Source organism: Oncorhynchus tshawytscha, linkage group LG02 (genome assembly GCF_018296145.1).
Source record: "Oncorhynchus tshawytscha isolate Ot180627B linkage group LG02, Otsh_v2.0, whole genome shotgun sequence".
In the NCBI taxonomy this organism is placed as follows: domain Eukaryota; kingdom Metazoa; phylum Chordata; class Actinopteri; order Salmoniformes; family Salmonidae; genus Oncorhynchus; species Oncorhynchus tshawytscha.
In genome coordinates, this window is record NC_056430.1 from 39,811,436 (window position 1) to 39,839,317 (window position 27,882).

At 43.7% G+C, this 27,882-nt stretch overlaps 2 protein-coding genes and 4 non-coding genes across 8 annotated transcripts in view; all 6 read right to left on the minus strand.

Moving 5' to 3' along the window:
- Positions 1-5,372: 5,372 nt before the first annotated feature.
- Positions 5,373-10,568, minus strand: LOC112215557 (60S acidic ribosomal protein P0). The gene is made up of 8 exons (XM_024374684.2): positions 10,453-10,568; positions 9,840-9,947; positions 8,283-8,458; positions 7,832-7,919; positions 7,239-7,385; positions 6,641-6,826; positions 6,047-6,187; positions 5,373-5,609 (listed from the first exon to the last, which is right to left on the minus strand). Exons 2-8 carry the CDS (start codon positions 9,891-9,893, stop codon positions 5,454-5,456), a joined length of 948 nt encoding a protein of 315 aa, XP_024230452.1. The 5' UTR covers positions 9,894-9,947; positions 10,453-10,568; the 3' UTR covers positions 5,373-5,453.
- LOC112223424 lies at positions 5,691-5,819 on the minus strand. The gene has a single exon (XR_002949313.1). It is a non-coding gene; the product is annotated as a small nucleolar RNA SNORA63 (small nucleolar RNA).
- Positions 6,262-6,390, minus strand: LOC112223417. Its single transcript, XR_002949312.1, has one exon. It is a non-coding gene; the product is annotated as a small nucleolar RNA SNORA63 (small nucleolar RNA).
- On the minus strand, positions 6,975-7,123 carry LOC112223390. The gene has a single exon (XR_002949307.1). It is a non-coding gene; the product is annotated as a small nucleolar RNA SNORD15 (small nucleolar RNA).
- LOC112223414 lies at positions 7,511-7,639 on the minus strand. Its single transcript, XR_002949311.1, has one exon. It is a non-coding gene; the product is annotated as a small nucleolar RNA SNORA63 (small nucleolar RNA).
- A 199-nt stretch (positions 10,569-10,767) lies between the features above and the next one.
- The window catches only part of LOC112215542 (paxillin), a 51,247-nt gene continuing 34,132 nt past the window's right edge, over positions 10,768-27,882 (minus strand). For all 3 annotated transcript variants that reach the window (XM_024374672.2, XM_042298691.1, XM_042298700.1), the window contains exons 7-11: positions 19,832-19,990; positions 19,060-19,233; positions 16,532-16,613; positions 16,192-16,340; positions 10,768-15,494 (exon numbers count right to left, since the gene is read on the minus strand). In XM_024374672.2, coding sequence (XP_024230440.1) covers positions 15,228-15,494; positions 16,192-16,340; positions 16,532-16,613; positions 19,060-19,233; positions 19,832-19,990 — 831 coding nt within the window. In that variant the 3' untranslated portion in view covers positions 10,768-15,227. The remainder of the gene's footprint in view (positions 15,495-16,191; positions 16,341-16,531; positions 16,614-19,059; positions 19,234-19,831; positions 19,991-27,882) is intronic.

Sequence of the window (27,882 nt, forward strand, 5' to 3'; positions counted from 1 at the left end):
TTTTACTCCAGTCCTTCCTCTTCCGTCAATCTCTCCCATCTATTTCTGATTTCCATACGGTTTGATTTGTATTTGCCATATCTTTCAAACTGTGCTCTTTCACAAAAGTTCTGAACCTATATATGTTTTACGGACACAGTATGTTTTACATTAGTTATCTTGTTGTTATTAGTCCCAACCTTCAGCTCCATTCAACCCCTCCCATCTATCAGATTTTTATTTCCCATATATTTTTCAACTGTGCTGTGATGTTTCGTGTAACAGTATAACTTTAGACCGTCCCCTCGCCCATACCCGGGCGCGAACCAGGGACCCTCTGCACACATCAACAACAGTCACCCACGAAGCATCGTTACCCATCGCTCCACAAAAGCCGTGGCCCTTGCAGAGCAAAGGGAACCACTACTTCAAGGTCTCCGAGCAAGTGACGTCACCGATTGAAATGCTATTTAGAGCTCACACCATCGCTAACTAGCTAGCTATTTGACATCCGTTACACTCACCCCCCTTTTTACCTCCTCTTTTTCCGCAGCAACCAGTGATCCGGGTCACGGCACCAGTGTAACAGATGTATATGTACTCTCCATGCGTTGTGTTTTATCAAAATAAATCACTTCGGCCAGTGGTCCCAGTTGAGCATCATTTATTTCTGCTGTTGTTAAATGGGAAACAGCACGTTAGTTGTGCAGGGCTTAACGGTATTGATGGCTGTCGATGGCAAAATCTGTAGCATGAAGACAACTGTGTTAGCAGTGGCTTATGTGACCATTACATCGGTGAAGGCTAGCTAACACACTTATTTACAGCAATCATATGCCAAAGCACATCACAGAAAGCCCCTCAATCCCTAACAGGTACCATATACCCACACATGTATAAATCAGTGACGTACAGCAAACTTGTACACACTGTAAAATAGAAAATAGAAAACAGTATTCAGAACGTGACCTACCCCTTGCATCACATTTTCATACTGGGAAGACCTGACGTTCGCGATCTCCCCTTCTCTGCAAGCGGGGCCAATCACAACACACCTTATTGTCATCAGAGTTGAACTAACCAATAAGAATGCTTGAACATTAAATACACATTTCTTTAGAGGCAAGTGGAAACATAACCAACCCTGTTACATTCGCACAAGATCTGAACCTTTCTTTTGTCATTTTTTCTACAGATTGTAAATTGAAAATACATTTTTTTTGCTAAAAGTATTATTATATTATTGATCGATTGACTATGACTTTTCAGATTACCCAGTAGTGCTATCTACAGTTAGCTCCATGAAAACATTGCAATTCTTCAGCCATTCCTGGACCTGTGACCAAAAAACATACCACATATGGACAGTACCAAAACAAATTATCTAATGATTCTGTCTCTTCATAACAAAATCTGCAGAGCTGGGAAGGTTGTATCCCCCATATAAATAACATTATATTGTTTGCAATAATTTAAATAGAAATAGTTTCAAAGTTCAAAGTTTTGTGTCATTTTACGTATCAGTTCATAAACCATGTGCAACCTACCTCGGTGTAAAGATCACCAAAAATCTTAAGGTTGTGAATGATCATAATTTGAATCCTGCAAGTGAAGCTATAAAAAATAAATTATCCTCGTGGTTAGGGAGGGATTTAAGTCTTCAAGGGAGGGTGCTTTTATCTAAAACTGAGGGGCTAGCTCGTGCATCTTTTTTCATCGATTGACATTCCCAAATCCACTTGCTGTACCTTAGATGTCTTCACTCTCTTTTATCAGATATCAAAAGTCAACTGGGTTAAAAGGTACTTTAAAAATCCTAATAGTTTCTGGAATATTATTCCTCATTTTGATTTTCAGAAGCTCAGAGGGATACATTTTTTTTTTACGACAATGTCCCTATATTGTGGGTAAATTTCCTGTGAAATTGGCGGCTTTTCACAAGCAGACTTTAATGTGCTGGGCTTTGCTGTATAAACAACTTTTCTGAAAAGTATTTTCACCTCATAAATGTTATATATGGAATAATGGGTTGATATAACATAGAAACAAGAAGTTATTGTACCGTAACTAGTTCTCGAAAAACATTGTCATTGACAACCAATTAGTTAGTATTTGTGGGAATCAATTTAGAGAGAGAGAATGTATGGAAAGATACAACTTTGAGGTTTCAAGCAAGGAATATGACACTGTCATGAAAGCTATACCTAGTGGGATAAAAACTTAACTTCAGAATAATGCATATTTTGGAATATCTCCTATTGTAAGCGATATCCAGGTGAATGGCATAGGTTTATATTTTCTACAGAAATTCTATTCCTGCTATATTTTGTTGGGTTTCTTCGTTTGATGTAAACTGCCGCTGTGCTTGGCTACTAGAAACGGAGTCTATTTAACCCTTATTTTGTAATTGTTTACATAGTGAGGTGTTCTGGACTGATGTGAAACTATATCGGCAACTAAATGTATACAACCATTGAAATATCTAAGTTTGACATATTATTTTACTACACTGATTCCACAATCGAATGTCAATATATCATATTCTCTTTATTTTATTAAGAAAATGTTTCATACACAAATCAACATTTATGAAGAAAAATATAATTAAATGTTTTTTTTAAAGTGATTTGGAAAAGTATTTAGAATCATTAAAACATATACAAAACAAAATGTCTATTGGGGACTAAAAATGTTGAAATGGTATTTCACAGAAAATGTCATTTGCATGAATGGCTCAGGGGTGAAAGATGTGTTCAACTCCAATGAACGCACAACAAATGTCCTGAACATAAGATGGGGACATTACAAGTGTTATCAGTTAAGTTTCACATCTGAAAAATGTGTCAAAGTGAGTAAAAAAAACATTTAATTGAACTGCCCCATCTAGTGTCCCTTTAAAAGCATAGCTAATGATTGAATTGAGTTTACACCCGCACAGCTGCTGTGTGTGTCCCACAAAGTCTGAAGTCAGCTGAAATGCAATAAACTTTGCATATTGAACTCAGAATATATATTTTGCTTGTGATGTAACATGTTAGATACCTGCAAGGACTGGGAAGGGATACAAGATAGGTGAATGGTGCAGGCCTATGAATATAGCCTAATGCAGTTTCTACTCTATAAATTGATATTTGGTCATTGTTTCCTTTCACAAAAATGAAAATTTTTAAGCAAATTTTGGTTTGTTTCCAATTCTAAAACGTTGCTTCCACACGTTTCCGACTTTCCCAGGTGCTTAATGACCGTCTTTATTGAGACGCATACTAAAACAACGGAAATCTGTTTTGACGATGCCTAACAGACTGACATGCCCGTCTAATTAGTTAGATTATCATGGTCATGTCAGCTGGTCCTTTTGTGGCAGGGCTGAAATGCAGTGGAAATGTTTTTGGAGATTCAGTTAATTTGCATGGTAAAGATGGACTTTGCAATTAATTGCAATTCATCTGATCACTCATAACATTCTGGAGTATATGCAAATTGCCATCATACAAACGGAGGCAGCAAACTTTGTGAAAATTAATGCGTAATTCAGTCGTGGCCAAAAGTTTTGTAGGCTAGAACACACCAGTAGTTTAAAAACTGGTTTCAACTAACCTAGTTTGGAAGAAAGACTTGGACATTACACGTGCACTAGGTGCAGCGACGACATCCAAAAACATGGCAGACATTGGATGTTCCTCTGCATTATCATTACCTCAGTGAAAACAATGTCCTGAGACATCAAATTGGCTTTTTAGCAACTTCCGATTTTAAAAAACACCTTTGACTCAATTTGGCATGATGTTCTGCTATATACATATCCATTGAAAGCAGTGTTTGGGGGAAAACATTACATCGATGTAAACAAACAGCGTTTAAAATGGTATTTCTTTCCTCGGGGCCTGGGGGTGAGACGGATGCAGCTCGAATTCCACCCTCAATATAAATCAGTTAACTGGCGAGTGAACAGTCTGCAGCACTCGGGTCTCACCCAACTTCACTCAAGTCAAATGTTTAGATTGCAGATGATCTGGTGCTTCTGTCCCTAACCAAGAAGTGCCTACAGCAGCACATGTACAAATTCCACTTAGATGCCGTTGCTCTAGAGCACACAAAAAATGATACCTACCTCAGCACCACAGGTAACTTCTAAAGCTGTGAACGATCTGATTAAAGGCCATGGCATTTTACACCATCAAAATTTAAACTTGACATCCCAATTAGGATCTGGCTAAAATGACGAATGTATTTAGGCCATGCAGTTAGAGCCCATTGCCCCTCTGCTGTGAGGTCTGGGGTCCACTCACCAAGAATTCACTAAATTGAGGCTCTGCAAAAACATTGTACAGCATGCAGAGCAGAAATACAATGATACCTGCTCATAAAAATCCAGAAACAATTAAATCCTACAACCACCTATAAGAGATTCTCAACTTTCATAAAGCCCTCACCAACAGACATGAACCTTGAGAAAAATCCCTTCAGCCAGCTGGTATGGGGACTCTACAGACCCCAGAGCCCCAGGACAGCAACACAAGACAACCAAATCATGAGAAAATCATGACTTTAAACATTAGAAAGAATCAAGAGCAAACAAATACCATTGGACCCTAAAAGTACAGTAGCAGAATACCTGACCGACCCAGCTGCACCTCCTAACCTCGTGCAAATGTATGAACATAGCACCACAAGAAAATACCCTGTATTTAATGTTGATTCCCTTTTACACAGCAACTAGTTGCATTGTTTCACTATACATAGACCGTACCACTTGAAATGTCCATTCTTTTATCTCCGTGATGTTTAATGTTAATTTCCTAATACCCTTTGTTGAGAATATTGAGTCGGCCGCAATTTTAAATTCACGTTTTGTGCACAAGTGCTGACAAGTGGTATGAACTTTCAAATCTGACTTTTGGCCAGTTTGGAAATCAATTTTTGGACCAGGCGTCAGTTAAAGTGCAGTATCAAACAAATCCGTACCTTTTAACCGAAACTCTGGCCTCTTATTGCTGGCTTAGAGGTCAGGCGAACTTTATGTACTACTTCTGGCAGACACCGCATCATATGCTGCTTCTCAAGTCAAAAGCTGTACAATACACCAAATATCAGGTCATTTCTCAACCTGTGCAAGACATGTTCAGAAAGATGAGAACTGATCGTACAACTCTACCCACAGGCACTACAGGTTTTATTTCTGTACCCATATACATCTATTGGGAACCTTGACATCCTCCAGTCCAGTCCACAAGACTAAATAGCTAAGCAGCTAGTTCACGACTACAGGTTTTTACAATACATGGTGTCAGACTTAGACCTGACAAGAACCTTCTCATCCAGGAGTGCCAGCCACACCAATCAGTGACTGGCCACACATTTAGCAACATTGGTAAAACACAGACAAACATGAATTCATTTTCTAGATTTTATTTAAAATTGAATTGATCTTCTTGAATTCGGTCAGCAACCATAGGAGTGGAGTTTACTGCAGTCTAATCAAACAGGCCAAAGCCCATGTCGTCGTCCGAGCCCTCCTCAGACTCCTCCTTGGCCTCTTCTTTAGCAGCGGCTGGGGCAGCGGCAGTCACTGCCGCAGCCACAGGAGCAGCTACAGCGAAGGCAGTGGGGTCAGCTAGGTAGGCCTTCACCTAGTAGTAAAAGGGGGGTAGAGAAGCAATGTGAACTCAAATGTAGAAAGCGATGGATAAAACATGCAGATGGGCAACCTAGTGTCTGAGACCAAGCGTCCCTGCCAGCCGTGGGATGCAGACAGACAGGGATAGTAGGAAACTAGTTCATGTGTGCAGGGGGAACGACAGAGTAGCACTTAACAAGCTGCACTGTAACTTATCCTGCAGCTGGGACTCAACGGTGGCACCTATTCCCCATGTAAACATTAGAGCAAAGGATTTGATAGGCATAAGCGATGGTGAACATTCCTTAACCTGGAGGGCAAGGTGGAGCTACAACCATATTACTTATACAATTATTTCAGCCTTACAGCAACTGTTTGTGGACTGGGCCAGTATTTGGCCCGTAATCAATTTCAATACCATGTGGTCCAAATGTGGGTGGGACGACATACCTTGTCTGCCAGGGGGAAGGAGTAGTCAGTCTCCACGGCGACTGCCAGGACCCTCTTGTATCCGTTGATGATGGTGTGAGGGACAGAGGCCAGAGTGGGATATCCGATCTCCAGACACACACTGGCTATGTTACGAACACCCTGAAAGAAACAAAGTTGTCAGGTATGACAGCAACTTATAACACGTCACCCAAGTCTGCTCAACACATTAAGATTTGTTTGAGACCAAGCGTCCCTGCCAGCCGTGGGATGCAGACCGACAGGGATAGTAGGAACCTAGTTCATGTGTGCAGGGGGAACGACAGAGTAGCACTGAACAAGCTGCACTGTAACTTATCCTGCTACCTCAAAGACAAAAGGAACAAAATGGCCTGAAATTCACAGCTTCTATTACATTCCTCTTCCAATGGTTGTGTTACTCATTTTCAGAACTTTAGATATGACAGAAGACTATGGAGGAAGGGGAACCAATGACAACATAATAGGACACAGCGCTACACTTCAGTCCATTTACTATCAAAGGCACCAATACAACGGGTTTTGGATTATGGACCCAAAGTGGCTTTACAAGGCATTGTGTATATGCTTCCTCACCTCCAGGAACCTGGCGTGCAGAGCATCCTCAGTAATGTCGAGCACCTCAGGGCTGTAGACACTACCGTTGTCATACACCTGCTGGATGAGCAGACCGAAGGAGAAGGGAGAGATGTTCAACATGTTGAGGAGCGTGGCCTCGCTGGCTCCCACCTTGTCTCCAGGCTTGATGAGCATCACGTCGCTCTGTAGGGAGAAATGTAGCAATCAGACACTTTCATTTTCAGAAACCCTGTTTATTGTTTTCTAGAGAATAAATGATTATATACATATCCTACAGGACACAGGTATCACCCCCACAAGCCTAGCAACATAATTTATCAAATCAAGAAACCCTTCTCAGACAAATGCCTCGATGTCTTCAAGTGAAAAGACACACTGCTCTGGGGACCTGAAACCAAAGACACAGAACGTGACCCTGGCCCAGTGACCCCAGAGACAGATAGTGTCCAATTCCGACTCGTCATCGTCTCATCACTGAAGAATCTCTTATTTTGATGACTGAACGCAACCATCCCACTAGTTTATAGTAGAGCCCATTAAGCATAGACTGGCTGAGATACTGCCTGAGGACTATGACTACAGTTGCCACACTCACCAATATTTCAATAGTTCCTCTGGAGATCTTGGTGGTGATGCCCAGGGCCTGGAAGAAGGAAGTCTTCTCAGGACCCAGCCCAGTGTTCTGGGCTGGCACAGTCACGTCACAGGGGGCAATAGCACCGGCACGGGCAGCAGCTGGCACCTGAGGGGCAGAGGGTCAGTGAACAATCAAGCCATGGCTCCAAAAAAGAAAGAAAAGTGCAACGTCCATGGATGCATGCCAAATGACAGCCTACTATTACGAGACTGAGCAAAATCCACAGGACAGTGTCTGAGACCAAGCGTCCCCGTCAGCCGTAGGATGCAGACAGACAGGAATAGTAGGAATCTAGTTGATATGTGCAGGGGGAACGACAGAGCAGCACTTAACAAGCTGCACTGTAACTTTTCCTGCGTCGCCATCTCATCTAGAAGCATAATCCAAAATCAGGATCTGCAACATTGTAGTACTAAATAACATCGTATTTGGTCCAAATGGCACCCTGCCCTATATAGTGCCCCATTCAAAAGTAGTACGCTACAAGAGTGCCATCTGGGACAAACCTTGACAATTCCCTGCTAGACCAGAGCATCCAACACTGCAGTCACCTTGTTGGCCAGCAGCATGTCCCTGATCTCAGCCAGGTCCTCCTTGGTGAAGACAAAGCCCACATTTCCTTTGATGTGAGGCAGCAACCTGTGAAGACAACACTTAACATCTCAATCCATCCCCAACGGATATATGATTAGCAAGACTGAGGAAACAAGCGTCCCTGCCAGCTGTGGGATGCAGACAGGATTCTGTGTGTAGGGGGAAAGACAGCACAGTACTGAACACGCAGCGCTGTAACTTTTCCTGCTTTATAAATAGCCAATCCATGGGCTCGATAGCTGCATTTAAGCCTTTGATAACTGGGTCGTGCACACAGCAGCAAAAGTTTGCAACCTATATTGTGAACAAGCTCATCTTATTGGCCAACTTCAGGCTGTCCCTTTGACTTCCTAGGGAAGGCGACCATGGTCAGCCTCTTAGGCCAAAAGGTTTTTGCTGTGAACTTACTTCTCCAGTGCGGGGTTGTTCTCCAGGTGGCCGCGGATGGCTTTGCGCATCATGGTGTTTTTACCCATGAGCACCACAGCCTTCCCACGCAAGGACAGACGGATGGCCTGCATCTGCTTGGAGCCCACATTGTCGGCGCCGACAATGAAACATTTGGGATAGTCATCCAGCAATTGCTGCAAAAAGAAAAGTAAAAGTAAGACCAACAACTTCTAAATTTCACTGCTTGAGGAAATGTAAACCCACTACCATGGGATAACAAGACTGCAAAAGCTTTATTCAGTTGGCTATAACGTCTGTACAAGTGTCTGAGACCATGCGTCCCCGTCAGCCGTGGGATGGAGGCAGACCGGGATAGCGAGGAGACAGGTTTCTGTGTGCAGGGGGAACGACAGAGCAGTACTGAACAAAATGCACTGTAACTTATCCTGCATTGTACATGGTCAATCAAACGGTTTATTATGGAATGCAGTTTGGGTCTTTGCGTGTCGAAAAAGATTAATGTCAAATAAGCTTTTAGTTTGACACATCAAACAGGTTCTATTGTATTGTGTGTTGGACCACAGCTTCTGGGGTAGCTAGTTTCCACTTGGGCAAAGGACTGAAATCCCTTCCCCAGTCAGCCTATTGTGTGTATTGACATTCATATTGCACTGTATTAGGTAAGGATTGGGATCAAGAAACGGTGTATCAGTCTACTCAATAACCAAGACTTGCCCCCCCCAACATCCTCAGTTAAGACTCCAAAACATCCACGTAGTATTGTTTTTCCTCTGGAATAGTGATCAATACACATGGGTTGACAATAAATGCAGCTCAATTCAGTAATTTCAGATTCCCGCCATAAGAGCTACCACACTAATGTTCTCTGGGTGTCACAGAGTAGACTGATACCATGCCATTGAGCCACAACCCATAGGTAAGGCTGTAGAGTTCAATAAGTATGTTCCCAATGTAATTCTAAAGTATGTCATTTCAGATTAGTTCGTTAATTTTCTATAACATTCCAACCCTGTTTAGCAATTATGGCATAATTCTACTATTTGTACCACTGTCAATGGCATACTTATTTTGAAGGCTAAACGCAAATTCCACTACTATGGCTAGCTTCAAATAGACGAGTCCGACAGAGCAAATAATACTATCTTATAAATTGTGGCTATTTGATGACACCTAGCTGTATAGTTAGCTAGTTAAAACAATAGCTACTGAAACAGATGTAACTATGTTTGAGAAAAACATTGTTGGCACCCATAAGTTAGCTAGCTTTTTTGTATGACCAGCACTGTAGATGATTGAGACAATTGCATCATAGCATACGTCTCGACTAATCGTTGTGACATAGGAAATACGTAATCAATGTGTAATAGTTCCGTAAAATGGTGACGTGCAGTACGTAATCAATGTGTAATAGTTCCGTAAAATTGTGACGTGCAGTCATACAAGTCCTGATTGGTCAACAAGGTTTATTGACGTGCCTTAGACACGCAAAGACCCGAACGGCGTTCCGTAGTTTACGCACTTTCGTGCATAAAGTAGTCAGTCATTTCAACGTACGATGATTTTCATAAAATAGTTGGACTTCCACGTGGTCCTGTCTTCCCTCGGCATCTTTGCAGTGCTTCGAAGGATCGCTTAAAACAGCTGGTTTAAAGACAATATTTTCTGTGGAAAATAAAACTGTTAGACCGCAGGTCCACAACGTCAAGTTTACAATCACAGTACGCGCCAAACTTGCTAGTAGCCATCTAGATAAACTGGCAGTCACTATCGTTACTCACCTAGCTAACGCTAATACACTGCAAAATAGGACTAGCTTTAACTTGTAGCTAGCTGACGTAGCAAATATAACGTACGCTACATACATATAGCTAGATAACTAGTTAATAAGACATGTTATTGGAAGTGTCTTTAAGGTGTAAATATTGTACCATTATGGGTTAGAAGCAAGTTTAGCTAGCTAAAATGTCACTGAAATAAATGGTAGCACATGGCGGATAGGCCGCAGATGAAACACAATACATTTCAATAATAAATCCTCCTATTGATCTTGTGACATTGTCACAGTACTGTAGTTCAACGTAATCAAAGTATTTTATCAAATAATACAGCGAAACCCATTTTAACGTATAAGCCTACATAAAGAATCAAGCCCATGAAAACTCCTTACCTCTTACCAAGGACGCGTGAAAGAAAGAGAGCTACATCCGAAGCGCACAAGTAATATACAGCGTTAACAGCCAATCACAATCCACTACGACAACAATGGTCCACAGGCATGATTGGCCAGCTGTGTCAATCTTTTTGTCGGTTGCTATCCGTGGGTGCGATCGTTTTATGCCGCGTGAAAGCAGCCACGCCGGCTGTGGATTTCCAGAACGAGCAAGGCAGGAAATGCAGACTAGATTGGGGACGTGAGTTTGTCAAGATCAAAAGAAAAAAAAGCAACCTATCTGCTCATAGTCTGAGACAAAAACAATGAATGTCAGAAATAAACTATTTATTTATTGGCATCAATCACATTGAATTAAAAATGATCAGCAATCAGGTACCATATAGCCATCCCATAAAACATGACAACAGAGGTACATGGGCAAATAAAACAGGCAAGAGGAAAGGAAAACACAAAACCACTTTAAAAAAAATGTAACTAGGCAAGTCAGTTAAGAACAAATTCTTATTTACAATGACAGCCTACCCCGGACAAACCTGTATGACGCTGGGCCAATTGTGCGCCACCCTATGGCACTCCCGACCACAGCCGGTTGTGATACAGCAAGGGATCGAACCAGGGTCTGTAGTGACGCCTCTAGCACTGCGATGCAGAGCCTTAGACCACTGTGCCACTCAGGAGTATTGGGGTAAAATAGTTCCTTTCAGATAAATTAAGGGGATTAAATGACAAGGTTAACTTGTAAACATTAAAATAAAAAGGCTTTGAGACTAGTCAGACGGGTTGCTTCCCACTTAGGTCTGGGATTTCTAAATCAACAGAGAGCGCATAGAACTAAAGCAAAGAAATGTAATAGGATGAATAAATGTAGCAAAAACTAATAATAATTACAATCCCTGATGATTTACATAGGGTGTAGATAAAAATTAAAAATAAACTTACATAAGGTATCTAGAGATACACCAAAGTAACATGCTCTCAAGCCTCTCTTTAAAGGGCTCCATTTGTTGCATTACAACATTTGGGCTGGTGCCTAAACCTGTGGTCATGGCTACTCTCAAGAAATCTTTCCAGTAATTTCCCCTTGATTGAGGAACTCATTCAACTTTGAACTGTAACTGTCCAGGTCTAGATTCAGGCACCCTGGCAGCACTTACACTTGTTTTCATTGTCTGTGTCTCCGGTCTCCAAAGCATGGCTATAAAGGCTATCAGAGGGATATTTCATTGAGCTTGATACATTATTTGGCACACTAACTTGAACAATTTAGGATTTAATGGCTTAGAAAGAGAGCCTGACTTAAAACAGGGTCAATATGAAGTAGTACTAACCCTTCTTCTGTTACACCTCAGTCTATGAATTTCAAAATTAAATTAGAATATTATGTTAGCAGCATTCCTCATTAACCAGGCTAGGTGAAATGCCCCTCTGTAGATTCATCATGTTCATGTCAACACAGTTGCACTACTAGAGAAGCTCAAGGAATCTATGGCATAGCAATGCTGAAAGTGCTTTAAAAACCCACGTCTCAGCGGGTTGAAGAAACAAAACCGTTCCAAACATCACCAGGAATGGCACCCGAGCCTGAGGAGGCCAGACATAAAAAACACCCAATAGTAACATGTAGTAATTTTAAAGCAACAATTACTATACACCTTTAATCTGCCGACTATACTGTGCTGAGGCCATCCTCAGTTTGCCCCCTCTAAGTTATTTGCCTCTCTTTTACTGACACCCAAAACCCAGAGGTGCATCTCAATAGTCTAAAATGGCTTCCCTATTTGTCTCTTCTTAATTTACACTTCACTGTAAGCTATATTGAGGTTGTATTCGAGGGGTTTGCTTTCACCTGTCCAGTACTTTCACATCAACACAAATGGAGGAAATAAGCAGAGGAAGCCAATTTAGATGTTTGAGATGCACCCCATGGCACTGGCTGATCCAGCCAATGTTGTTCTACGACATCCAAAATGGCTTCACCAATCCGATCGCAGCAAGGACTTGGAAGTGCGCCATATACCTCAACAGTGTTAAAGACATTGCATTGAAAATTTGGCACTAGCACAATTATCTTTATTCTTTCAAAGCGTTAAGAAATTAAAATGAAACGTATGTGTGTATTTATACCACAACCAACATGCCAAGTGATGACAACTGGGTTGAAAACCATAAAAAACAAACATTTAGCATAAAAATATAAGCAACATGTGTAAAGTTAAAATCACCTGCTTCACAATGATTCAAATATGCAACATTACAAGGACACTTGAAAAAAATAAACAGTGAATGATGAAATAAGTAAATCAATTACGTACATATCAAAAACAAATGCTCAAATCTGACCCACTGCAGTGATTTGGGATCAGGTAACGAGGATATTTGGATGCCATTATTGACTTGTTGTGCATCCCAAATGGCACCCTATTCCCTATATAGGGCACTACTTTTGGCCAGAGCCCTATGGGCCCTAGTCAAAAGCAGTAGACTTTATAGGGAATAGGGTGTCATTTGGGAAACAGACTAGGTACTGACTGCAGATCTGTGTGTACAGATTACCATGTGACTCTGAGGGCATTTCAGGGACCCATGGTTAGAAATGTCCCTGTTGCCTGGAAACCAACCCAGTGTGTATGTGTGTATTAGGGTCCATTTATGTCCTTGTCCATAGAGCCAGCTCTTTGCATATCAGTGTGAGCTACAGAGCTCAAAATCATACAGTGACAATACTGCTCCATGCCACTAAACTAAGTATGTTAAAGTCAATTTAATATTGTGATTGTAATAAAATGATGCAGAAAATGCTGCCAAAAACCTCTACACAACTTGTATTGCAGAATGTGTGTTGCTCAATAAGTCAATAAGCAGTGAGGTTAAAAACCAATCCTCCCCCCGTACATTAAAAGGACCCCTCTATTAGTTACTTTTTAAGTATCTGAGGGAAAACACACACATTGTCAGTAGCTAAATGTACAACAAAACATTGCCCCAAGAAAAGCACTCCCCATTCACTCTGAATTATTCATTTTAAGACTTGGATAAATGTGTGGGCGAATACAGTAGCAAATCAAATACACACAATTAACATGTTGTTTCAAATCAACATGCTCTAGTATTTTGTCCTGTTTCCTTATAGAAAGGGAGAAGCCTGGTCACACCAGACTGAAGAACGCTGTGCTCAGTTTGGTTGCCAGGCTAAGAGCTGCCTCCCTACCCAAAGCGGATGGAAAGTAAGGGACGAGCAGAGTGCCTCCGAGATGAGAGGTCGCCAACACTCACCCAAACCCCGCCACCCTCTGTCCACATCAAAGGAAAGACAACATTCAAATGCACGTTCTTTTAAAATCAGATTACATTAATGAGAATTCATGAGATCGGTGGCGCAAAGGCTGATCTACAGGAAATAGAAACGGAGAGTCCATAGCACATCGAAAAGAGCAGTAATCTGGAGAAAGAGTGTGAGTATGTGTGTCTGAACAACATGTCTCGTTTTGCACAAACACATTTGAGAGTTTTGTACAGTTCCATTGGACAAATTAAGCAAAAAGGGAAAAGGAAAACGGATGTACTAAATCTATGCCGCTGAGCTGTCCTTGTTAGTATATGAACATTTCCATAGGAAAAGTGTACAAAAATAGGACCCTGATATCGTGACCATACCAGGCTGTAAAATGGCCCCAAGAGGGCCACAGAGAGAGGACTCTATGATTGAGTTGAGTGAGCACCAAGTGTTTGAACTGGTCTCACAGAGGAGTAAAGAGAAAGGGAGGAGGGAAAGAGGAGACGAGAGCTTTTCCTCTTCTCAGAGTATAAAGTGTGTGTCTCTGTGTATGTGTTTGCGTTTGAGATCAAGAGACAGTTCATAGGTGTGCATTTGCAATGGCACCGACATACTGCATATTTTGGACTAATAGGCAAAACGCTGCCTAGTGAATGTCAACAACATTCTATGTGTACTAAGTAATGCCTGAACACCTGTCTAAACCCATCCCAGGACCCCATAACCTGACCTCCACACGTCGGTCACATGATAACGCAGTCTACCATTATTAGGACAGGAAAATAAATCGAACAGAACATAAAACCGCCTCTCACACAAAAATGGCTTCTCTTGCTCGTTTTACATTTACAAAAATCTCTTTGGGCTCGCTTTAAACCTCATGCTTTCTGGAACTCTTGAAATGTCAACCCCACGGCCCTGAAGGCTCTGTTGAGCATTGAGTCCTGTCTGCAGTAACCTCCAGGTGACTGTAGGGGAGCTTTTCTAATGGCCAGTCTCATCTCTGCTACATGCACAGTAAGGGACAACTCTCTGCTTCCTCTCATCATAGCCACCGACGGCCTTCTATCCACGCCTTCACCTTTTGACACGCACGTGTCCCCAATTCTCTTCCTGTGTACTCCTCCCCACACATTTTAAAGCATTGGATTGGTGTAGGCATGGGCTGGAGTTTCCACTATATTTCATACACCTGTCATTTCCTTTTAAATGCATGAAGGGTGCAAGTGCACACTTAGGGCTGAACCGTAGAGAATTGGGACAAAGCATGCACAAACGCACACACACACACACACACACACACACACACACACACACACACACACACACACACACACACACACACACACACACACACACACACACACACACACACACACACACACACACACACACACACACACACACACACACACACACACACACACACACACACACACACACACACACACACACACACACACACACACACACAGCTGGGGAGTGGGTTAGCTCCCTAGTTGAAGAGCTTGATGAAGCAGCCCTGGCAGTATGGCTTGTCATTCTGCTCCTTGAATGTGCCCTTATTGAGCTGCTTAAGGCAGAAGGCACAGACAAAGTGCTCGGGGTGGAACTTCTTGGCCATGGCTGTGATGCAGCGGCCCGTGATGGGCTTCTGACAGCCCGAGCAGAGAGAGCCACGGCGCTCGTGGTAGTGGCCCTCGCAGTAGGGCTGGCCCTCGTGCTCAAAGAAGCTCCCATTTATAAAGGGGGTGAAGCACTCCTGTAATGCACAGAGGTGGGAAGAGAAGGAAAGGAGGTTGTCACAAAATGGCTGAGGCAATCAAGGCTTTCTATACTGTTTTTCTAAATACCCTTTTTTCCCAAGAACTGTATGAAAGCTATGGAAGCTACAGGTAACTGCCAAAAAAAGGAAACTCACGAGTAAATGAGGTTTCTGGCGGCTCTGTTATGGGGTGGGGTGCATTTTCAGGACTTGGTTTAGGTCTGCTCAACCCCTTAGAGGGCAAGATGAATGCCAATAACACAGACATTCTGAGTGATCACCTTCAACCTATGGTGAATCATTTCTATCCTGATGGGAGTGGCCTCTTCCAGGATGACAACGCCCCCATCCACAGGGCACGAGCAGTCACTAAATGGTTTGATGAGCATGAAAACTATGTAAATCATATGCCATGGCCGTCTCAGTCACCAGATCTCAACCCCATTGAACACTTATGGGAGATTCTGGAGCGGCGCCACCATCAACAAAACAACAAATGATGGAATTTGTCGTGGAAAAATAGTGTCGCATCCCTCCAATAGAGTTCCAGACACTTGTAGAATCTATGTCAAGCCGGCGGCTCGTGGTGGCCTATGTTGGCGTTTCATTTATTTTGGCCGTTACCTGTATGTCTCGCCATAGGTAGATGCGGGATAATGTGCTTAGAATAGCACCACAGCACACACCCACTTACCCTGCAGACGAAGCACTCGGGGTGCCAGAGGGAGTTGAGGGCTGATATGTAGTTCTCCAGGATGGCGCGGGCACAGCCTCCACATTTGGGTGCAAACATGTCAAAGTAGTCCTTCCGACAGTATGCCTTTCCATCCTTCTCATGGAAGCCTGTGGAGGATGGGCAGAGAAGGACACCGCCTTAAGACAACAGAGAGAGAGAAAAGTGGAGAGGAGGAGAGAAGAGAAAGATAGAAGAACAGAGAGAAGAGAAGAGAGAGAGAGAGAGAAGGGGAGAGAGAGAGAGAAGGGGAGAGAGAGAGAGAGAGAGAGAGAGGAGGGGAGAGAGAGAGATAGCTTACCCTCTGGACCAAAGAAAGCTCCACACTGAGCACAGAAGAAGTGTTCTGGATGCCAGTTCCTGTCCAGTGCAGTCACCACTTTCTGTAGGGGGCAAAAAAAGATAAATATTTTTCCCTAGATGCAGTTAGCATACACCGAGTATACAAGCCATTAAGAACACCTGCCTTTTCCATGACATACAGTGCCTTGCGAAAGTATTCGGCCCCCTTAAACTTTGCGACCTTTTGACACATTTCAGGCTTCAAACATAAAGATATAAAACTGTATTTTTTTGTGAAGAATCAACAACAAGTGGGACACAATCATGAAGTGGAACGACATTTATTGGATATTTCAAACCTTTTTAACAAATCAAAAACTGAAAAATTGGGCGTGCAAAATTATTCAGCCCCTTTACTTTCAGTGCAGCAAACTCTCTCCAGAAGTTCAGTGAGGATCTCTGAATGATCCAATGTTGACCTAAATGACTATTGATGATAAATACAATCCACCTGTGTGTAATCAAGTCGTATAAATGCACCTGCACTGTGATAGTCTCAGAGGTCCGTTAAAAGCGCAGAGAGCATCATGAAGAACAAGGAACACACCAGGCAGGTCCGAGATACTGTTGTGAAGAAGTTTAAAGCCGGATTTGGATACAAAAAGATTTCCCAAGCTTTAAACATCCCAAGGAGCACTGTGCAAGCGATAATATTGAAATGGAAGGAGTATCAGACCACTTCAAATCTACCAAGACCTGGCCGTCCCTCTAAATTTTCAGCTCATACAAGGAGAAGACTGATCAGAGATGCAGCCAAGAGGCCCATGATCACTCTGGATGAACTGCAGAGATCTACAGCTGAGGTGGGAGACTCTGTCCATAGGACAACAATCAGTCGTATATTGCACAAATCTGGCCTTTATGGAAGAGTGGCAAGAAGAAAGCCATTTCTTAAAGATATCCATAAAAAGTGTCATTTAATGTTTGCCACAAGCCACCTGGGAGACACACCAAACATGTGGAAGAAGGTGCTCTGGTCAGATGAAACCAAAATTGAACTTTTTGGCAACAATGCAAAACGTTATGTTTGGCGTAAAAGCAACACAGCTCATCACCCTGAACACACCATCCCCACTGTCAAACATGGCGGTGGCAGCATCATGGTTTGGGCCTGCTTTTCTTCAGCAGGGACAGGGAAGATGGTTAAAATTGATGGGAAGATGGATGGAGCCAAATACAGGACCATTCTGGAAGAAAACCTGATGGAGTCTGCAAAAGACGTGAGACTGGGACGGAGATTTGTCTTCCAACAAGACAATGATCCAAAACATAAAGCAAAATCTACAATGGAATGGTTCAAAAATAAACATATCCAGGTGTTAGAATGGCCAAGTCAAAGTCCAGACCTGAATCCAATCGAGAATCTGTGGAAAGAACTGAAAACTGCTGTTCACAAATGCTCTCCATCCAACCTCACTGAGCTCGAGCTGTTTTGCAAGGAAGAATGGGAAAAAATTTCAGTCTCCCGATGTGCAAAACTGATAGAGACATACCCCAAGTGACTTACAGCTGTAATCGCAACAAAAGGTGGCGCTACAAAGTATTAACTTAAGGGGGCTGAATAATTTTGCACGCCCAATTCTTCAGTTTTTGATTTGTTAAAAAAGTTTGAAATATCCAATAAATGTCGTTCCACTTCATGATTGTGTCCCACTTGTTGTTCATTCTTCACAAAAAAATACAGTTTTATATCTTTATGTTTGAAGCCTGAAATGTGGCAAAAGGTCGCAAAGTTCAAGGGGGCCGAATACTTTCGCAAGGCACTGTAGACTGACCAGGTGAATCCAGGTGAAAGCTATGATGATAGAGGAACTACGTCGCTGTCTTATCTGCTTGTCCCCCCCCTTCACTAAAACCACCGCAAAGCTTTTGCCTGCAAATCGCCCGAACCGTGATGTTCTGGCATGTCTGCCTAGTGATTTGTTGGGAGAGTTGTCCGTCTGAAGAGGTCCCTCCCTGGAACAACCCCCCCTTTTTCGAAGTTAACACGAGAGTCAGTCCTTAATCTGAGGCCAGTTAGCAGCAGATTGAATTCCTAAAATCAATGTTTTAGGCCTTTTGCCCATTTATTTTATATCCAACAGATGGCAGCACTAGCGAGGCTGACGACAGTGGACATAGTAGCGTGACAAGAGAGAGAAATAGAAAGAAAGGAGAGATAAAGGAGTTATATGAACACACAACACTGGACCAATGAGGAAGCATGTCTCCACCGGGACTAATCTGACCTATCCCGAGGCTAAAGTCCAGTCGCTCTCCCCTTTTGCTGCGGTGCCTCACCCCAGGCAGTGTGTTTGTGCGCGCGCGCACGTGTGTGTGTGTTCATGTGTGCAGTGACTCATACACATGCTGCAGTGTGTCAGAGCAAGAAAATGAGTGAGTGTTGACGTGCGGAGTGAGACAGAAACAGAGATGACGGGTGGCTCAAAGCTGGGTCTGTGGGATTCAAGGTGACATAATGTGTGTGTGTGTGTGTGTAATACTAACGTCCAGGATAGGTCCGTTACAGTAGTGGCAGCGTGGGGAGAACAGGTTGTGGTAGTCCTTCTCACAGTAAGGCGCTCCGTCCCGCTCAAAGAAGTTCCTGGAACCGATCTCCTCTTGACAGTGGGTACACACAAAGTGCTCCGGGTGCCACGTGCGCCCCATGGCGGTCACCACCTGGGCACAGGGATGGCACAAGACAGACGCATCACAAATCTAAACTAGGAGCCTCAACTTAAGATTTTGTGAATCTGGAAGCGCATTCATAAACCGCCTCAGAGTAGGAACAGGTCCATGTAAACGTAATCATTATGATCTAAAAGACCCCTGATCCTGGATCAGCTCTCCTTCTAGGAGTCTTCACGAATACGCGCCCCAGGGGTGAATCCTAATCAGAGATGTGCGTATGACTATGCTAATGTCCCATTGACATCAATGTATGATTGATTTCCACCGGTTAATGGTGCATATCTCCAGTTCAGATTCAGTCCTCACTGTGGAACAGTGACCTTCCTATGGTGGACAAAGTACTTAACCTTATTTCCATTACCAGCAAACATTGATTATATGGAGGAATGCAAACCATGCGAGCCATGTAGGCAGCTCAATCTAATCATGAGCACATTATTCACACCTACTGTGGTATTGACCGTCAAATTGGATCTAGGAATAAATTCAACGGGGACCAAAAAAATGGATGTAATAAGCACAGTAAAGGGTGCATGTAAGTGTGTGAATATGGCCTGTTTGTGTGTGTGTGTGCGCGTAAGTTCACCTGTCCAACTATGGGCTTGTTGCAGGCCCCACACACTCCCTTGGCCACAGTCTGGACGCCCAGTTTATGGAGGTCTGACTGGAGGCTTCCCAGCATGTTGTCCAGCTTGTTGGCCTGTTTGGGGGGAGCCTTGGGCAAGCTCTTCCCCTGGGCCAGAATCTGTGGATGGGTCACACACAGACAGACATGTCAGAGAAAGAAACAGACGCACAGAAACACACACGCAGACAATAAGCAGACACACTAACACTCGCATATAGAAACGTACACACGCAAACAACACAGTTCCACAAATAGAGATCCCTTCCCAACTCATGTTCTGCTCAACTCACAGAAAACCCCATTAAAGCGTAGAAGAGTCTCTCTTCAACAACTCTGCTGATTACATCTGAACCTAATTGCTCCCCTGGGATCAAGTCTTTTGGTTTGAACGGAGTCTTCATAGACACAACAGTAATTATTCTTGACGAAACAGAACACACTCTCCCTGGGCTTATGTGACCCGCCACAGAAATCAGTCTTTTTAATGGCTGAAATGGAGAATGCCGCTGGCATGCATGCCAGGCTAGAAAGAACATGTTCAGCTCATCGCATAAAAGCTGACATTACATAAAGCACTGCAGTCCAACCCTGTGACTCTTCAATCTGACTACTGTCTCCAAGAGTAACGCTGCTTATTAGCTACCTATAAAGCCTATTGATTGTCTGTGTGTTGTTGATGGGCAGAAGCAAGGTGGGGAGGGAACTACACTTCTCAAATGGTTTGGTCATTGGAGCTTCCTGACCCAGTCAAATTCCACAGAGGGAAAAAATAGCTTGTCAGTGGGCCTACTGCTTACAAAAAACGTGCACACACACACACACACATAAACGCACACACACACACACACACACACACACAGGGACTAACAGTCACGTACAGGCAAATTTCACCAACGAAAGGCAACCCTCACTAAACAACCACCTTTCCATCTGGAGTAAAATCAAATACCAACTTGGTTTGGACCTGGAAGTGTTTGTTAAAGAGAAAAAGGTAGGGAGAAAATTAGATTAGGTACGAAGAGAAATAGTGGCATATAATAACAGTGTCTTAACAGAACACTATGCAGTCAGCTAAATCACGAGTCAAGTTATTTCAACCTGTTCAGATTTGGGCTTGGTCAAAAGGGCTTGGCAAGTTAAACAGTCAAAAGTTAGGTCTGAAGTGCCTCTGGTGGAGGCAAGTCCTCTGGGAGGTAGGAACCATCCCAGCGTCATGACAGGTATCAGGACAGTGTGGCTGTAATATCAAGGAGAGAGCCATGATGTCTGTTCCCCACCAACCACCCGATACTGATTTCAAGGAACAACATGGCCCAAGTTGGCGCCATTCTCCAAAAACCCAGACGGTTCACTCGCCAGCCTGGATGTCATACTCTTTCATCTCTACAGAATGGATTTCACACATCCTTAAAGAGCTCCTTCCTTATCACAACCCCTCTCCTGGACTCTTGGTGGAGAAGTGGTTAGAGATAGGGCCCAAAATACATCTATTTTCTCAACACACACACACACACACACACACACACACACACACACACACACACACACACACACACACACACACACACACACACACACACACACACACACACACACACACACACACACACACACACACACACACACACACACACACAGAGTGAAGAGTTTTGGTTTTGACACTCAGACAGACGACTCAATACAAACGACGAAAAAGAGAATAAAGTTGGTGATAGTGAGAAAAGAAAGAGGTGAGAGGCAGATTAGGCCAAAGAGAGAAGGGGATAAATAGAGAAAACAGAAGGATAAATGAACAAGGTGGATTGAGTGTTCCATGCCTCCATTGGTGGGAAGATGGGATCGTACTCAGTCTGGCAGCCAACAGACACAAAGACCTTGGGCAGAGGGGGCGGGGTGACAGACTTGGGCAGGGGGCTGGGGATTTTGGGCGGGGCAGGTTCCCTGGATGGAGGGGTGGGCTTTCTGGGGGTCGGCATCCAGGGAGGGGTGGGCTGATGCACCCCAGGTGGGGGGAAGGGGTGCATGGCGGGGGAGGGGTGGGTACCCTGGGAGGGGGGCGAGGGGGTGGGGGAGGAGGCAGGGGCGGAGGGGTCTGCTTGACAGGGGTTTGCTTTTTGGGCGCCGGGGGGGACTGCGGAGGGGGGATGACTTTTCTCTGAGGGACAGGCGAGTCAGGAGGGATGACGATCTGGTTGTGGGAAGAGACAGAGAGCAAGAGAGAGACATCAAAAATGAGTGAAATTAAACCACAGGAAATAGAAAGCCTCAGATGGAGCAAAAAAACATCAACAAGTGGTTACAGAAGAATACGGTTGAGAAACTGTTCGCTAGTCATAGTCCATCTGTGTGGTACAGAACATTGCCTTGATAACGTTACTCTAGAATAACAGCACTAATCAAGAAACACGCTACTGGAAGGTGCTGTATTGCTCTACAACTAGTCGGTCCAAATTTGGCCCAATGAGATGACTTAGAACTGGCTCCGGCCACATCTCTGTACCTTGTCCACCACCGGCGAGGCCTTGTCTTCCCGCATGCGCTGCGGGTTGTTCATCACGATGACCCCCTCAGTGAGCCAGTCGTCTGACTGCCTCTTGCGTCGGCACTCAACGGCGCGTTCGATTCCCAGCTTGCCCTGCAGCTCTGCGATGAGACAGTCCTGGGAACTGCTCTTGGTGAAGATGACAGGACCCAGTTTACGCCTTAACACATGCCCGTCTCGGTACATGGGGTGCACGTTGGGCGTCTCTTTGGTGCGGCGGATAACCGACTTGAGCTACAGAGTTGGGTAGAATGAAGTAAGGGGAGGGGGGGGGGGCATGGTGGTGCTTCCCCATACCTCCCATGACAACGCACATATGGGTTGTGCTGCAGAGCCAGGCACGAAACACCAGAAAGCACAATCCTTCAGGCCAGGCCGGCTGATCGCAAAAGTCAAACGGCACTCCACTCGACTGCATTCCATTACACTCTTTTCCGAGGCAGTCTATTTCACATGTGCTAGACTGCAGTGTGTAAGCATGCTGGGTGATTGAAAACACTTAGCAAACGTCCATTCTTCTCAGTGCAAAAACATACAGGGCAGCAGGTAGCCTAGCGGTTAACAGCTTTGGGCCAATAACCAAACGGTCACTGGTTTGAACCCCGAGCTGACTAGATGAAAAATCTGTTGATGTGTCCTTGAGCAAGGCATTTAATCCTAATTGCTACTGTAAGTCACTCTGGATAAGATAATGACTCAAATGTAAATGTAAAATACACAATGTGCAAAACAACGACTAGAACTCTAATGCTCATGCAATACACAGGCAGGCGTAAAATGCAAGCAGCAAAACCGCTGGTCTTAGATTCTTGTAGTAATGTCACTGTAGAGAAGCAGCTAATGTCCTTAAACAGATTCTAAAACTTGGTTCCACAGGCCCATATAAACCCTCTCTGCTCCACTCGCATGTTGTTTTAGGTTTGTCCCTTCTCCACCCAAACATGTGCACAGAGAATGTGTGTAGTACCTAGCCCTGTGGAACACCCGTAGTGAGACAACATGGTGCAAATACAGACCTTCTTCACGTCACCTGGAAGAAGCGGTAACGCGGTCAATTCAAATCAAATTACTCTTCCTTAACACCACAGGCTCTATTTTTGGCTGCCGCTAAGGAGGCACAAGTGTCAAACATGTTAGTTTGCAATTTCGTCATGATAAAATGGACATTTTACAACCTTTAAGCCAGGTTCGGGAATTTTACCAGTGTAACATCAGCTCGCTGAGATGGGAGGGGTGGCAATATTTGAGGTGTGTTCTTAAAAACAAGGGCAAAAGTGACAATTTCATGCAGCGCTGAAGGGAAATTTTAAGACCCACCAAAAGCAGGTCTTAACGGTAACGCATGGATTTTGACGCACAGTCCCTATGGAACGAGAAATGTGCCTTTTGCGCCAGTGAATCTCGTATTTAGAAACAGAAAACAATATTTCCCTCCCATTTCATTATTTTTTTAAATAAAAGAACATGCATAGCCTACCGTCCCCCTTAATCAAGGCTGGTTTAGCAGCTTCGGATCGGTGTGTATTTTTATCCTGGCCATGCATAAACCAAGTCGCCTATGAATAAAGAGATTTTAAATGGTCCGCTGAGAGTGCCTTAAAAATAAGAGTTTTTTGCCTTCATGCTTTTTTATGATTCACAATTTACATACCTGCATAATTAATTTAGCTTGTTCAAGTAGGCTATCCATGCCCATTTTCAAAGAGTGCACCTGGTACGATTACCAAAGACACGCTCATCTAAACTATTCAGTCCTCCTATACTGCCATATCAACAGCTGACCAATGCATTCGCCAAATAGCAGCCAATCAATAAAGGATTTTGCTCGTAAGACTGCGTTGAAATTACATGTGAAATCCCCAAAACGTTATTAAACGATCAAGTTTGGGAGCAGCAAAATAGTGAGCAGACATCCCATTTATCACTATTTTAGCTCCCGTTATTATTTTGGATGTGTGTAAAAGACTCCATATAGTCTACCTTTATATGTCCACGGGAAGCAATGATGGTGCCTGCAACTGTAATTAGACATAGCTTCTTTTTTAAAACAAGTTGCTGTTTAGTTTAGTTTAGATTTTTGATTATAAGCCTTATCAATAGTGAATTGAATCTAGCTTATTAACAACATTTGGCATGTCTATGGCTCAGACATAATGCAATTTACAGTAGGCCTAGCCAGTGTGAATGTTATATTTAACAATATATTTCCAAATTGAAGCCATTACAATAAGGCTTCATACAATGTGGACCGCAAACACCTAAACACCTACATATTTAGCAAAGATGGAATAGATTACATTTTGTTATTTTGTTTCTGTAGGCTATGCCAAACCTAGATAATGGCGCCGGAGGGGGATAGCTGTGTTTTATGGGCTCTTAACCAACCATGCTATATTGTTTGTTTTTTGTTTTGTTTGTATTTATTTTGTACATAATGTTGCTGCTACTGTCTCTTATGTCCGAAAAGAGCTTCTGGACATCAGAACAGAGATTACTCACCTTGAACTGGACAATTCATTTTTCTTTAAAGAGTCGGACGAGAGAGATTTACTCCAGACACCCAAACAGGCCCTCATCCCAGTCATTCACAGGAGAAGGAGACAGAGATTTCGCGGAAGGAGATTTGGGTGCCTTGTAAGGATCTGGCGACGAGTGGCTAATCTGACTTTGCCATTGGTACTATTGGCCAACGTACAATTGCTAGATAATAAAGTGGACAAACTACAAGCACATATATCCTACCAACGGGACATTAAAAACGGTAATATCTTATTTCACTGAGTCGTGGCTGAACAACGACATGAATAACATACAGCTGGCGGGTTACACACTGTATCGGCAGAATTGAATAGCAGCCTCTGGTAAGATACGGTCTATGTATATTTGTAAACACCAGCTGGTGCACGATATCTAAAGAAGCCTTGAGGTTTTGCTCGCCTGAGGTAGAGTATCTCATGATAAGCTGTAGACCACACTATCTACTATATTCTTTGTACCTGTCCATTTACCACCACAAACCGATGCTGGCACTAAGACCGCACTCAATGAGCTGTATATGGCCATAAGCAAACAGGAAAACGCTCATCCAGAGGTGGTGCTTCTAGTGGCCGGGAACTTTAATGCAGGGAAACTTAAATCCGTTTTACCTCATTTCTACCAGCATGTTAAGTGTCAACCAGAGGGAAAATACAACAACTCTAGACCACCTTTACTCCACACACAGAGACGCAAACAAAGCTCTCCCTTGCCCTCCATTTGGCAAATCTGATCATAATTCTATCCTCCTGATTCCTACCTACAAGCTACAATTAAAGCAGGAAGCACCAGTGACTCAGTCAATAAAAAAAAGTGGTCAGACAAAGCAGACGCTAAACTACAAGACTGTTTTGCTATCACAGACTGGAATATGTTCCGGGATTTTTCCGATGCCATTAAGGAGTACACCACATCAGTCACTGGCTTCATCAATAAGTGCTTCAATGACGTCGTCCCCACAGTCACTGTAGGTACATACCCCAAACCAGAAGCCATGAATTACAGGCAACATCCACACTGAGCAAAAGGGAAGATCTGCCACTTTCAAGGAGCGGGACTCTAACCCGGAAGCTTATAAGAAATCCCGCTATGTCCTCCAACGAACCATCAAACAGGCAAAGCGATCGAATCGTACTAAGTCGGATGTGGAAGGGCTTGCAAACTATTAGACTACAAAAGGACGCACAGCCGAGAGCTGCCCATTGACACGAGCCAACCAGACGAGGTAAATAACTTCTATGCTCGCTTCGATGCAAGTAACACTGAAACATGCATGAGAGCATCAGCTGTTCTGGACGACTGTGTGAGCACGCTCTCCGCAGCCGTTGTGAGTAAGACCTTTAAACAGGTCAACATTAGTCCGGAAAAGGCTGCAGGGCCAGACGGATTACCAAGACGTGTACTCCGAGCGCTGACCAACTGGCAAGTGTCTTCACTGACATTTTCAACCTCTCCCTGTCTGAGTCTGTAATACCAACATGTTTCAAACAGAACACCATAGTTCTTTTGCCCAAGAACACGAAGGTAACCTGCCTAAATTACTTCCGATCCGTAGCACTCACGTCTGTAGCTACGAACTGCTTTGAAAGGCTGGTCATGGCTCACATCAACACCATTATCCCAGAAACCCTAGACTCACTCCAATTTGCATACCGCCATAACATATCAACAGATGATGCAATCTCTATTGCACTCCACACTGCCCTTTCACACCTGGACAAAATTAACACCTATGTGAGAATGCTTTTAATTTACTACAGCTCAGCGTTCAACACCATAGTACCCTCAAAGCTCATCACTAAGCTAAGGACCCTGGGACTAAACACTTCCCTCTGCAAATGGATCCTGGACTTCCTGACGGGACGCCCCCAGGTGGTAAGGGTAGGTAACAACACATCCGCCAAGCTCATCCTCAACACGGGGGCCCCACAGGTGTGCGTGCTCAGTCCCTTCCTGTACTCCCTGTTCACTCATGACTGCATGGCCAGGCACGACTCCAACCCAATCATTAAGTTTGCCGATGACACAATAGTGGTAGGCCTGATCACCGTCAACAACGAGACAGACTATAGGGTGGAGGTCAGAGACCTGGCCATGTGGTGCCAGGACAACAACCTCTCCCTCAATGTGATCAAGTGAGTGTGGACTACAGGAAAAGGAGGACCAAGCATGCCCCCAGTCTCATCGATGGGGCTGTAGTGGAGCAGGTCGAGAGTTTCAAGTTCCGCTAACATGGTCCAAGCACACCAAGACAGTCGTAAAGAGGACACGACAAAACCTATTCCCCCTCTGGAGACTGAAAAGATTTGGCTTGGGTCCTCAGATCCTCAAAAGGTTCTACAGCTGCACCATCGAGAGCAACCTGACTGGTTGCATCACTGCCTGGTATGGCAACTGCACGGCCTCTGGCTGCAGGGCACTACACACAGCAGTGCGGTGAAGGATTGCATCACTCTTGATTGTCCAAGTGACAAGCTCACAGCTGCAAGTTGAGACGTGCAATATAGCCATAAACAACACAGAGCGGACATTTCCACATGGACCACGGTAGGCAGTTAACTCCCTTGACCACAAAGAAAAAGCTTTAACAGGTTTTTAGACATGTTTGCAAATATATCATTAAAAAAAATAGAAATAGCTTATTTACATAAGTATTCAGACCCTTTGCTTTGAGACTAGAAATTGAGCTCAGTTGCATCCTGTTTTCATTGATCATCCTTGAGATGTTTCTACAACTTGGGGAGTCCACTTGTGGTAAATTCAATTGATTGGACATGATTTGGAAAGGCACACACCTGTCTATATAAGGTCCCACAGTTGACGGTGCATGTCAGAGCAAAAACCCAGCCATGAGGTTGAAGGAATTGTCCGTAGAGCTCCAAGACAGGATTGTGTCGAGGCACAGATCTGAGGAAGGGTACCAACAAATTTC